Genomic DNA, 14,366 nt, shown 5'->3' with positions numbered 1-14,366 from the left:
ATAATAATAATAATAATAATAATAATAATAATAATAATAATAATAATAATAATAATACAATGCCTTTATATTAGACGATGGACTTTACTTTGAATTTGTCGAGCGAGAGCAGGATTCGGATTTAATGACTGCTTGGGAAGGAATATTATCATTATTGAATAAACGATTAAACAATATTGAGAGACGTTTGTGTAGTATAACCTTTACAAAGGTAACGTTCCTGAAATAGTGTGAGATGACGTTCCTGATAATAGCGTGTGGTTTTCAAGAATTTCATAGTCTCCATTTCAAAACGCCTTGAAAACATATTTTTCTCCTTCAGACGTCTCGAACGAGACGGTTTATATATTATTTGGAATTTCTAAAATTCACAAACGTTTCGGAATGCCAAAATGTTCTAATATTATTATACCGTCGATTTTATGCATTTAATTTGAAAAACGTCATTGTCAGGATTTTCAAATTATTTTTCGGTTACATTATAGAATCATTTAAGGTATGGATGACTGACCATAATTCTGCGTATTCCATTAATTAAATAGTTTTCAAATAAATTCATTTTAAAATTCCTTTTAAAAAATAGAATAAACACAGGGGCTGTTTCATCATAATAGCTCCTACCATTTGTAAGTTATATACATTCAAAGGGCTAAATTTAATTCCAGAGGTATGAGCCATCAACTACTACAAATTTCCCAGTAATTACGAGAATTCTTCCCATCATAATGGACTCTCTCTTGTACAACTTATAGATACTAGTGGTAGCGTGAGCAGATCAGAAGTGTGGGATTAAATGGGTCTGGTGACAGAGAGTAGGGGCTGCCGGAGCCATCAGGAAATGAAACCCATTATCTAATATACTTTTATTATTACGTCTGGGGGTCTTCATTAAAAACGTTTATTCATTGCCTCTATCGAAGCTTCACTTTTACTACGATTCTTATTTACTAGTTTGTCATTGCTGATTAATATTATGTCTCATTACTTTCACATTTTATCTCGTATGCATCTAAGAAATGAAGTGACTGATAACTTGATAAGATAACGTAAAATTATTCATGACAATAAAGGCTCTTCTGGCATAAAAGTATAAATATTCATATGTGCCAAAATTTTTTCGACGTTAATATTATAAAATATAACCATCAATTTCAAATAGATCACTACCAAGTACATTTATAATTTTTCAAAGTACCATCATGTATTTGGAAATTATATTATTCGTAACATGCAGTCTTACTTCATCATAATATTACATAACAAGAATGCATTTTCTAGAAGGGATTTTCGGAGCAACTTTTTATTTGTAATCAATAGTTCTTAAAATTTGAGTTCTTGGTTTGCGCCAAAATCTACGCACCAACTATATTGTTTAAAAATTAAGCAAGATATTCAATCTAGTAATAAATTAGCACTGCGATATGGTTGACCATGTAATTAATCATAATTCGAGTTCACAGTTATGTTAAGAGAGACAAAAAGATGGTTTAGGATTGGTTAAAATTAATCTTCTCAATGAACTAGATAATCAACAGCCAATGAGAATCATAGAACGAACGCAGCGCACTCTACATTCGAAGACGAACTAATACCCAGTACACGGTACATAGCGCAAGCGCATCAGTTACTAAGAGAAGAATATATTTCCCAGTGAAGTTGTGCATCTTGTTTCCCTCAGCCATTTATGTTGATCATTAAAAAAAGTCAGTCTAGACAAGATGGCCGCCCGGGTGACATCGGTCTTTTACCACTTTACCTTGATTTTACATCTGTTTCTCCTAATTAATTATAATTATGGTGAGAGGTTCGGTGACAGAGCAAATAATCTTCATATTTCTTCGGAAGACGCTACTTCCAATCGTCGGACGCCTATAATTATCAACAGGCCGCAAACTTTCGATGACGAGGAGACGTCATTTGAACGTACTCGAAGGGATGCTCCTACAACGAAGACTACACCAAACATTACTACCAAGGTCAGTGCAACGACTTCCCATATATTTTAATAAAAATTGGTATTTAGGTTTCGTAAAAGATTCATTTTTTATACTGATAACAGCCACAATTATTGCAAACAAAAATATTGATATTGAAACTTAAGACTCGCGTTAGTCCGTTGACGTCTTAATATTCTCTACGAGCGGTGTATCCACTTGTAAAAAAAATTTACTTGATTCTTAATAATATGTACATTGGACTGCGTAAATTCAGGTATATGTATATAAACATGCGTAATATAAGGCTGTGCAGTAGATTAGATATCTAAAGAGCTAACAGCGTCTTCCAACTGTAGATTAGTTAGTTCAGAAAGGAAAACAATTATGTGTCACGTTCCTCTGTGTTATTGACATGCAAAGGTCTATAACTGTTTCGTATTTGGTTTCCTCGTATATATTTCACAGAATATTCCACTTCCAGGGTACCGATCCCTTGATGGGTTCTAGCTTTAACACTGGTTTCCGGGTGTGGAATGTTTAATAGGTTAAATTGTGCCAGAACTTGCGTTATTCTCATTTCAACGAATACATTACTGTCATCCGCTGGTTTTATTTGCGTCAAGGCAATGTTTTCTCTTTTTTATTTTTCATTTTTTTTAATTTGGCATTAGTGCCTGGCAATTTACCAAATATAACGCAATTTACTGTATTTCATGTACGAAAACATTTACATGCCCGCATTCTTTAGAAAAAGTGTCATCGAATGTTCTAGAAATTAAGGGTTAAAAAGTAGGTCGGTAAAATTTATTGTTCAAGTCTACGATATTGACTTCTACGACTGCGACGTAATTATCAAAATTCATGTTGACGTATAAATAATTCCTTATTTCGGAGACAGTTTTTTTATGTCTTATCCGTGTGAAATCATTGGTCAATAACAATGTATCTATACTGATAAAACATTGATGAGAAGAGAAGTATGATACGGTCCCGTGGGTCGCTCGTTATCAGGATCACGTGGCAATTTTTATCAGTGATATTATTTGCACTCTTTATTTGATGGCAAGTAAAATATCTTCACACGACCTATAATTGATTCATTATTTTCTCAGGGACGATGCTTCGAACATCTTCATCCATAATTTGTTCACTCGGCTCTGCGAGATATGTATGTACACGTTGCAAAAAAGAATCGCAGCTGAAGCTGCATCGATTATCCACGACTACCTCTCACATGAAGAGCCGTTTAAAAGTTTCACCATCCCAATAACGTAATTGGCCACTGGACGTTGTGCTCTTTCTATTTTCATTTGCCAATTTGTCTCATTTATCTTGATTGCTCCACGGAGACGTCCCTGGATTCTCCTATCATTTTCCCATATGTGATTATCATTGGATCAATGTCAATCAAATTCAGCAGCTACATTAAACTCATTACCGGACAATGGGAAGCTCTGGACTCACACCCTAAGTACATAAAAATTTCCATTAAAAAATGTAATAGAATATATAAGCAAATTTTCTGGTTAGCTATTGTCATGCTCATTAAATCATTTACGATATATAATATCGCGTAAAAATTAGTCATGAATTCATCACGGGATGTGGGCATAGATAATGATACATGGGTGTATGTGTAATTAATATATAATACATAGGACACACGTCAAACATTTATAATTGGTAGGGTTATTCATGTCTAATTTATTAACTGAAGTTGGCAGAGAAAAAAATCAAATAGAGTTAATTTCTGTCGATGCACTAGTGCTGAATAAGTCTAGACCTATACATACATATACGTATGCATGCATACATCATTTGCCAAATGAAATACGGTAACTAACTTGTTGTACATACATGCAGCTTCTAATCGCAAAAACTGACTAGTCATTTTAGCACAGTATCTCGGAAACAGAAGACTGAATCATTTTTATAAGTAAAATCTCGGGGTATCCCATATTTATATTACTGTTGCTGCTTTTTTTTTGTTTTCTACCAATCTCACATTGACACGTAGTAATTGATCCATGTAAATCGAATTTTTCTGCATCATCCTTCACAGACGCAATACACTTTAAGACTTCAACGGATCAGTCGGAGCCTGACAAATCAAACTAAGCCAGTCTATCTTATCATCCGGAGACTCTTCGTTTTACGAGCTTATAGATTTGCCCAGTATTAATACGTTTTTGGAACCATTTGGTCAAACTTTCCTCCTTTATTTTAGCAATAATAATATACAAATTGTTTGTCTCTTGGTATGAAACGTCTTATCTTTTTTGACCACAGCGATTAAGCGAATTGAAGGAGGGTATATGATAAAAAGATAATTGATGATACCCACGACTATCGCTGATAAAACCGCTTCAAACTGCATTGATATATGTATAACATTAGACAGTTCCTGCATAGTTCTCGTGCTGTTCATCTTATAAAGCAACATTTGCCATTGCCATTCATGCGTTATTCACCCTTGATACGTTGAATCAAAATTCTTTTTCTATGCAGATGGAGTAACTAATCATATCTTTGTGTTGCAGGTTAATGCCCTCAAGGATGCTCATCAACAGTTGATGGTACATTGGGTGGGTGAGGGCTCCAATGTTATAATATGCTTGGCAAGAGACAGCACAACGCCGTTGTCGCGGATGCAACCGAGGTTTCAGACAACGACCAATCCCAGTGCTGTTTATATCAGTTACGATTATGGCGATAGCTTCGAGAACAAGACTGATTTGTTCAAAATATCTGACGAGCCTGATGCACCATACGCATCTTTGGATAAATTCTACAACCATCCGAAGTTCAATACCCACGTGAGTTGTCTTTCATCTCTAAGGCGGGTGATTCTGTATCTGAAAATGTTGCATGATGAATGTTATTCATTAGATGAGATTGACTAGGTCAGTTTTATACGGTTGGGCTTCTATTATTTTTGTTTTCGATATTTTTCTTTTCATTTGCGATTCATTATGTTTATTACCAGTTTTTTCTGGGATTTTGTTATCGGTTTGTACTTTGACAACACTACTATATCACTGTAATGAACAATCTGTATGATGCTAATTAAAGGCTCTCTTCGAGCCATAGAGAAACACGGTTTAGTTTATTTGAACAATTATAAATGGGTGTTGTATTTTGATTAGTTTGTTCACTTACGGAATTTTTTAATTTTCTTAGTCAATAATTGGTGATGTTTATTAGAGTAATAGTCAGCTTTAATTTATACATTGATATTTATATCCTTGGAGTGTTTGCTGCGTAAGCTGTTGGCATTACCAGTAGATAATCTTCATCTGGGAAAACAGATGATTCATTTGTTATTATCTTACTGATTGATAACTCTTATGGAATGAACGAGCGTTCTTTGTCATATAAAGTTACTGCTTCATCATTAATTTCTTATCGTCCAGAATGTATTTTATCTCACGCTTATTTTTCTGGTTGTCCTATGAATGTATGTGGAAGCAAATAGAAGATGGTAAAATAGAAAGCAGAAGCCTGTAAGCTTCTGGGAAACCTATATCTTTTTCGTAACTGCATTACATTACAAATCTTCATATATCACTGGCTTCCTTTGTTTTCATCCAATTTATAAGAACATGTATATAACTACTAGTAAAATTTAATAACTTTTGTACAGTGTGTCTTTGCTGATATTGGGAACAATTTGATCTTCATCACAACTGATAATGGCAAAAATATCACTCGAGTCAAGTTACCCTTTCAACCTAGTGAAATTTCATTTCACGAAGAGAATCCTAACATCTTTTTGATACTGGATAAAGTCAATCGAACGCGGAAGGTAGGTTATACATTATTTTAATCATGATTGTTAGGCGATACCTCATATATTAAAGTGAATATATTTTGTTCATAGTTATGGCTAACGATGGATATGGGAAAGACCTGGAGTATTTTCCAGCAATTCGTGAAAGCCTTCTTCTGGACGTCGACGATGCCGAGAAAGCTACTGATTGAACGTATCGAGCCAACTGGTGTTAATACTGTATTAGCTGTGGAAATATCTCAACATGTTACAAGCTATAACTTTATTATCGGCCATGTCGAAGACTTTCAGATTAAGGGAGATTATATGTTTGCAACGATAAAAACTACTGGTGTAAGATGAAATTTGTTTGTTAGGATAAGTTATATTGCATGTAGTTTATTGCTCTACCATTAATAATTACATGAATGGGTTTTCCTATTCAATAATATTATTATTTGCTTTTCATAGAACAACTTGGATCTCTACATATCGTACAAGAATCAGTCGTTTGTGAAGGCCGAGTTTAATTCTGAATTGAATCGTCGAGACTATCACATTGCTGACGTGTCTCACAATCGGGTTTTCATTGCTGTTTCGCATAGTGAGACTATCGTCAATCTCTATGTATCCGAAACAATCGACGACAAGACAGCGACGTTCACATTGTCCCTGGAAAGAATACTCACGTTTTTCCCTAATAATACATGGAAAGATAGTTGGCTAAGGTAAGACAGTTTTTACTTCAACAATGTTATTATCACACTAGAGAGATAAAATAGTAATATAGTTATATGTATTTAAATTTTTAGCGAGGTCGCAGACGAAGCTTTCACTGATTTCTATAAGGTAGAAGGCTTACGTGGGATATATATTGCATCGCAAGTAAAGGAAATACCAAAAGTGGAATTAATTGGTCCAGAAAATCTAATATCTTTGATAACATTTGATCATGGAGTCACATGGAACCCTATTAAAGCACCTACGGCAAACCTCGAAGGCTTTTACATACCTTGCACTGGGAATTGCTCATTGCACTTAAGTCAAAAGTTCAGTCAGTTGTACCCGGCAACGAGATCGGTATCGATAATGAGTTCCAAATCGGCACCTGGTATTATAATGGCAACTGGAGTGATAGGAACAAGTCTCAAAGGTCATCCTGCATTGTACGTCTCCAGAGATGCTGGTCTTACTTGGAAGCAAGTGATGCGGGATTATTATTTCTTTAATTTGGGTGATCACGGTGGTGTTTTGGTAGCCGTCAAATATTTTAAATCACGTGATGAAACTAATTTTATTTATTATTCTACTGACGAGGGTGACACCTGGCAGACTTCTCCATTCAGTTCTGAAGTTCTACGTGTATATGGTCTCATGACAGAGCCTGGGGAGAATACAACTGTCTTCACTATGTTTGGATCGACTAATGGATATCATCAGTGGCTAATAGTTAAAGTAGATTTGAAAAATGTATTCGAAAGAGACTGTCAGGCGGATGACTTTAAGTTCTGGTCGCCATCTAGCAGCGAGAGTAGCGGTGAATACACCATGCCATGTGTGTTAGGTCGTAAAGAGGTTTATCAGAGAAGAGCAGCACGCGTTAATTGTTACATAAATGCGAATTATGATCGACCTATTATACTGAATCCCTGTCTGTGCGATGCTAATGATTATCAGTGTGATACTGGTTTTGTGCGAACTGGCAATCCTTATCACTGTATTCGCAATAAGAGCATGACGCACTATGATCCTTATGCAGTACCAAGTACTTGCAAACCTGGCCAATTTTACAATCGCACTAAAGGATACTTCAAAATACCCGATGACGAATGTTTTGGCGGATTGGAAAAGAATTTTGAACCTGACGAGGTACGACTCTCTATAGTGAAATATATTTCTGAATATTCATTTTATAATTGCAATAAATGTCATTAATACAATTTATTTTAGATTCCATGCCCAATGGAGGAAATTCCAGAATTCTTATTGGTTGCTCAACGAGAACATATTTCACGTATCGATCTGAAACAAAAGAAATTAGAACCTTTTGCTGTTCATGGCTTAAAAAATGTTATTGCTATCGAATTTGACATGAGGAACAATTGCCTGTACTGGGCTGATATCGTTAATGACACCATTGGAAGACAGTGTCTTAAAGATGGAAAGAGTCATCCTGAAATTCTAGTGGAGACTGATCTGAGTTCTATCGAAGGAATGGCTTTGGATTGGGTCTCAAATGTTCTCTACTTTGTGGATGGCGTTAAAATGAAAATTGAAATAATCAAGACAGACGTGTCAAATATGGGACGAATGCGTAGGACCATCTTAGGACCACAAATGCTAAAGAAACCTAGAGGCATAGCTGTTCATCCTATGCTGGGGTATATGTTCTGGACAGATTGGGCACCTGGTGATGCTTCAGTATCTCGTGCCAATTTAGACGGTACTAACGTCAAACGATTGTTTACTAAACCTACAGTGGAATGGCCAAACGGTGAGTAACAAGTTAGAAAATTTCGCAATCAAGACAAAAGTACAAGCTGTAAGCAAATTCTTATTTTACATTTTTGTTCACAGGAATCACTATTGATCATATAGCTGAACGGATCTACTGGGTAGATGCGAGGGAAGATTACATTGGCTCATCGGATTTTGAAGGAAAACGGTTTAAGAAAGTTATTATGGGCGATGATAGGGTTTCCCATCCGTTTGCTGTAGCTGTATTCAAGGACAATATGTACTGGGATGACTGGAAACAATCTATGATATTCGTAGCTGATAAGGATCACGGTGTCAGCATTACCAGCATTATTGGAGTACTCCCTGGATTGATGGATCTGAAAGTCTTCGCCCACAGTGTGCAGACCGGTACGAATAAGTGTGCAAGTAATAATAGCTGCTCTCATATTTGTCTTGGCGCTCCGAACAATAACTACGTCTGTCTTTGCCCGGACGGTATGGAAATGGGTCCTGATAACAAATGCACTTGCCCCGGTGGCATTAAGCCCTATGCGAACTCGACGTGTCCCCAGATGGCACACACGTGTGCTGCCAATCAATTCTCATGCTCAAACGGTATTTGCATTGCGGAACTATGGCGATGTGATGGCGAGAATGATTGTGGTGATAATTCCGACGAGGCTGACTGCCACAAGACTACGTGCAGCCCTGGCAACTTCCAGTGTGACGGTAACAAGTGCATCCCCAGATACTGGGTTTGCGATCTCGATAGAGACTGCAGAGACGGCAAGGACGAGGAAAAGTGCACCTATATGAATTGCACCGAGTCGCAGTTCATGTGCAAGAATCAGCGGTGCATATCACATAGATGGAGATGCGACGGAGAAGATGATTGCCATGATAATTCTGATGAGAAAGACTGCCCAATGGTGCATCCTAGTACTTGCAAGTCTGACGAATTCGTCTGTGGTAAGAATCAGACTTGTATTCCCAGAAGTTGGGTTTGCGACAGCGAGCCTGACTGTATGGATGGAAGTGATGAGGTTAACTGTGATAATATTAAGTGCGAACCATGGCAATTCTCTTGTGGCTCGAGTAATGGTACGCACCACCGATGTATTTATGGAACTTGGCACTGCGATGGGGATAAGGATTGCCTGGATGGATCTGATGAAGTGAACTGTACTCATGTATCCTCACCTACACCACTGCCCCCCACAACGCCAATGAATTTTTGTAACGACTGGATGTTCATGTGCAATAATAAAAAGTGCGTGCCCTATTGGTGGAAGTGCGACAGTGTCGATGACTGTGGAGACGATTCCGATGAAATCGGCTGTGGCAATCTTGATGTACCAACTGATGTACCTATCACTACGGAACAACCCAACGTATGTCGCGATAATCAATTCATGTGCGATAACAGTGAATGCATCGAAGACGCTTGGATTTGCGACGGTACCAAGGATTGTTCCAATGGCGAAGATGAACTACATTGTGATTCTGTTCTTCCTCGAGGTTGTCGAGAAGATCAATTCATGTGCCGCACAGATGGTTCTTGCGTACCACTCAGCAACATCTGCAACGACGTGGCAGAGTGTCCTGATCGTAGCGACGAGTTAGGATGCCATAAGGAGGATCACCCAAGTCCACCAACTACACCATCCTGTTCTCCAGGTTATATCCCATGCGACGATGGTACACGCTGCTTCCCCCGGACTTCCTATTGCGATGGTAAAAAGGACTGCGTCGACGGATTTGATGAGAAAGACTGTAGCAAGAATAACTCGAGAGTTTACCAGGTTCTTCATATGGGTGTTGATGCAGGCTCCATCAATGCGACGAGTCTCTATTTCTTTTGGTGGATGCCTATGCCAACTAATATTAACTTCCAATTTCTACCATCTATCGCACGCGTTGAATCTGATGCTAAATGGAAAAATGCATCTGATTGGATTGATGACAGTGAATATCAGTTCAATGATCTTCAACCTTACACTCATTATAATCTCACTGTCTACGTTAAACTAAAGGGCCAGGATATCGTTGTCCCGCCAGCCCAATATCTTAATGTTATGACGGGCGAGGGTATCCCATCTCCTCCTTGGAACGTGAATGCCAGTCAGCGAAATGGAACTAAAGTTGAAGTTTCTTGGAGGCCACCCCTGCATCCAAATGGACCTATCACTGGATATGAACTTTTCATCACGCCACCAATACCACCAATGCATTACACTCTTCAGAAGACCTCCTTTATTGTAGATATTGCATTTGAGGCTGATACGAATTACTCATTCTGGGTTATCGCTAAGAATAGGGAATATGAGTCGGCTTCCTCGAACGTGGCTAATTTACTGTTTGATGGTTCTGCGAATATTGACGATATCCAAGACTTGGTAGTTACTGAAACTACTAACCATACAGTCTCTCTATCCTGGAGGAAAATTAAGGACGTCGATGGATATCATATAACAGCAAGAGCACCAACGCCTTATCCATCCTTGAAAACTGAATTGTCCCTCACAAATTCATTTGTTGTAAAGAACTTAGCTCCCGGTACAAAATACAAATTCGAGGTGAATGCTTTCCGCAAGAATTACATTGGAAAATTCGTGATGGTCGAAGCTGCTACTAAAGACACGCCATTACCATCCGTATCGAATCTGGATGCTAAATTAATTAAAGCACATGGTACTACCGTGAAGCTCAGCTGGAATCCACCTAAATCTAAAATTAAATGGAAATACGGCATATACTATGCACTCAACATGCAAGAACTCTTTAAAGGTAAGTTCCTACTACAATTTAGTGTCAAAGTATCCATTTTGTATGGAAAGACTACAACATTTTTTTTTTTTAAATATAGAAGCCAAAAGTGTTACAACTAATCTGACCACGGCTATACGAGATTTGGAAGCTTGTGAATCTTACGTGTTTGCTGTTGGTGTTGTTGGTGAATATGGTGCTGGTCCTTTGAGTCAACCAATAACAGTAGTTACACATTTCAATACCCGGGCACCACCCAAAAGACTACGAGTTACACATTCGACAGAAAAGATCGATATGATAATAGTCTCTTGGAGTTCCAGCTGTCCGACAATGGATGAACCAATTAGTTACACGGTAAAGATTTTTTTTTAAATCCTACACCGGTTACTAGCAGTAACAGTAACTTAAAAATAACATATATAATCATCTATCTTTTGCTTTTAGATTACAATCACCGAACTGACGTACAATAATGTGACTACGGTAACATTAGCTCCTACCAATGAAACAGCTATGAAAACTACATTCTCCCCCATACAGTACGGTGCCAAATATAGCATAGTAATAGCTACTGATGTAGATAATGCTATACCAAGTCAACCAGTGATATATGAAGCTCCTCCGTTACCAGCACCTCATCAGCTGGAGGTATTATTTGAGGGGGAGAAACAAGAATATATAATCTTCTGGCAAGAACCTAGAAACACTACTGAACATTCACGCCATTATGATATTCTCGTATCAGAAGATTCGAGAACTGTCAACGAAACGACTGCTAAAATATTCCAAAGTGATCATCCATCTTATATTTATGAAAATGCCAAAACCGACGTGATTTATTCGTTCGCTGTACGGTTAGTAACTGGCGAAGGATATCGAAGTGGACTTAGCGAGATTGTTAGCATCAAGAGTCCACCGGGTAAGTGGAGAAGAAGTGAATGATGCATCTAATTATTGCTAAGTCAAAAGTGACATTTAAGTAAGATTTTTTTCTTTGTCTAATACAGTCGCGTGGCCGGTAACAATGAACACATCCAATATCGTCTCTTTTGCTATTCCAATTTTCCTACTGATAGTAGCGCTGAGTGTTGTTCTTGGATACTTCGTTATCAGGCATAGAAGGTTGTCGAATAGCTTTACGCAATTTGCCAATAGTCATTATGATACCAGGAGGGGACAGGCTACTTTCCCAGGAACTGCTGATGGCCTAGGTACGTCTTACATTTTTACACGTCTAGTTTCTTAGACATTGAAGTTTGTTTAACTTTAAATTGATGTTGTTACTTTATTATCTAACAGATGAGGAGGACAGCCCTGTAATTCGTGGATTCTCCGACGATGAACCATTGGTAATAGCGTAGAGAAGCATTGTATACATATACTTGGTATTTATATATTAAGGATATGCAAAGACACTACTATTATTATAATAATATTGACTATACATAGAATTTTATTATGCATTTCGAAAGATTTTCGTGTAAGTGATTCGTTAAGCAGAATACGATTATGCATCACTAGTCCTAGAACGTCCGACTGCTTTTTATAGCGCGACTGCATAATGTAATAAGGCACTTGCGTAAAATCTTTGTATAAACTATTATTAATTAATATTTACATGACTAAAAAAGGATAAATCGTATACAGAGTGATCAGCTGCTAGTTCTCGACGTCATTTTTTTTTAATTTTAGGCCTGTCCTTTCTTACTGACCGCCATTTTCTTATGGCAGGCGGACAAAAAGTGTACGCATAATTAAAATGAATGTAAGAAATTAAAAAGAATTTTATAAATTTTTTTAATTCTTTTGTATGATCAAAGTAAAGTTGTATAATTTTCATTTTGCAAAATTACTGTATTGAATATTATTAAACGTTATTGATTGGGTTTGGGAATTTTCTAGATGATTACTCTGCGTCTATAGAAATATCTGTTTGTATATGTATCTACATATATTTTCATTGTGTGCTCAGTATTGCTACACGAGACACAATGCGTAATGCAACATTTGTGTTAAGTTCGTATATATAGAAAATTAACATGTCCTTAAAATTATAATGACATTCGGTCATCCCGATCGTTCTCGACAGGAGCAAATCACTTGGCCGCTCTGTATATAATGATGAAATATTTTCTATGAACTACGAAATTTAAAACTTTGATTAATTCTAGGATGCCATAATCGAACCTGTTAAAAATTTCACGTATTTGTGCACGTTTTCTATTGTTTTTCGTTTTCCCATTGTCTTTAACTCTAAAGAAAACACGTTGTTACCGAGCAAAAGACTTTTTTTAAATTCGCTAATATTTTGTTTTGCTATTCGTACAATTAGACTTTCCTGGCTTTAAATTTATATTAACGATTTGCCTATTTTGCTAGACTGTTTTGCTTCAAATTTGGTTATGATTAGTATTACGATTATGTTGAATAATTTTCGTCCTGTCCAGCTGAGGTCTTGCGACGTAACATTTGAACTTGGCAAAAAACAAGAAATTTTTTTTTATCGTTAACCTATCGCGAAAAAAAGACCCAACGGGTCATAAACTTCTATTGGCCTTTGAGCTATAAAAAAAATCCATGGGAAAGATTGACAAGAGGGTTGCATTTTTTATTTTATACCTTGAATCAATTAGGCTCAATCTGATTAAGACATAACGGAAAAGAAAAGACTTCCGCATTACAATTCTATAATGAGAAGAGTTTTAGTATTATAAATGGGATTGGCATGTCAAAATACTAATTAAAGTAAGACACACAATATACATAAAAAGGTACTGATTTGAATTGATGACATATTGGTTTGTTATTACGATATGTGAAATGATTACAATTAACTGAGAAAAATCATCTACGTTCACCATGACCTTCTCTTAAAGTTGTTTCAAAGAACTTCGATGACTATTAACTGGTTTTAGAGACGATAAGTTTGTAGTTATTATTTGTGTAAATCTCGAAAAGTATAATGATAACAGTGATATAATATATTTGTGTGTAAATAAAGGAAGTTAAGGCATATTAATCGTAGTCATATATTCTCCCACTGATGATATACGATCCATTGTTTAAATTGCCAAAATTAAGGTAAAATTTGTAAAATGGGGCCGAATGCTTCCTGTCGTCTCTTAATTTACTGTTCTAACAATTTCTGGATGTATGTTTGATCCTCTTAACGCATATCCTTTACATGGCAACTGTTTAACATACGTTTTTTCCTTAACCGGAATCGACATAGCAAAGCAATTACCAGCAAAGAGTAAGCGGAAATAGTGGCCCATGCGAAAACGTAAAGTAGAGCGAAAAAGGGGTCGTTTCACGAATCCCTAATGAGTCCTAGACAATGAATATTCGGTAAAGTTCTGGAACGGAAGTCAGCTGAGCTCATCCCGTTAACGTTGATTTCTTCTTAAACTCTACCATCATCCGGGGATCGA

At 36.8% G+C, this 14,366-nt stretch overlaps 1 protein-coding gene across 2 annotated transcripts; it reads left to right on the top strand.

Moving 5' to 3' along the window:
• Positions 1-1,664: 1,664 nt before the first annotated feature.
• Positions 1,665-13,954, top strand: LOC107267188 (sortilin-related receptor). 2 transcript variants are annotated; one of them, XM_015738553.2, is made up of 12 exons: positions 1,665-1,976; positions 4,478-4,753; positions 5,581-5,742; positions 5,818-6,060; positions 6,178-6,434; positions 6,519-7,575; positions 7,657-8,200; positions 8,284-10,953; positions 11,033-11,289; positions 11,380-11,854; positions 11,943-12,146; positions 12,235-13,954. In XM_015738553.2, exons 1-12 carry the CDS (start codon positions 1,719-1,721, stop codon positions 12,294-12,296), a joined length of 6,465 nt encoding a protein of 2,154 aa, XP_015594039.1. In that variant the 5' UTR covers positions 1,665-1,718; the 3' UTR covers positions 12,297-13,954. The 2 variants fall into 2 exon arrangements, with proteins under 2 accessions (XP_015594039.1, XP_024940142.1); XM_025084374.1 differs by lacking the exon at positions 1,665-1,976 and adding an exon at positions 4,062-4,195.
• Positions 13,955-14,366: the final 412 nt, after the last annotated feature.

Source organism: Cephus cinctus, unplaced genomic scaffold, assembly GCF_000341935.2.
Source record: "Cephus cinctus unplaced genomic scaffold, Ccin1 Ccin1_scaffold0351, whole genome shotgun sequence".
Classification (NCBI taxonomy): Eukaryota; Metazoa; Arthropoda; class Insecta; order Hymenoptera; family Cephidae; genus Cephus; species Cephus cinctus.
This window is presented reverse-complemented; position numbering and strand designations above follow the sequence as displayed.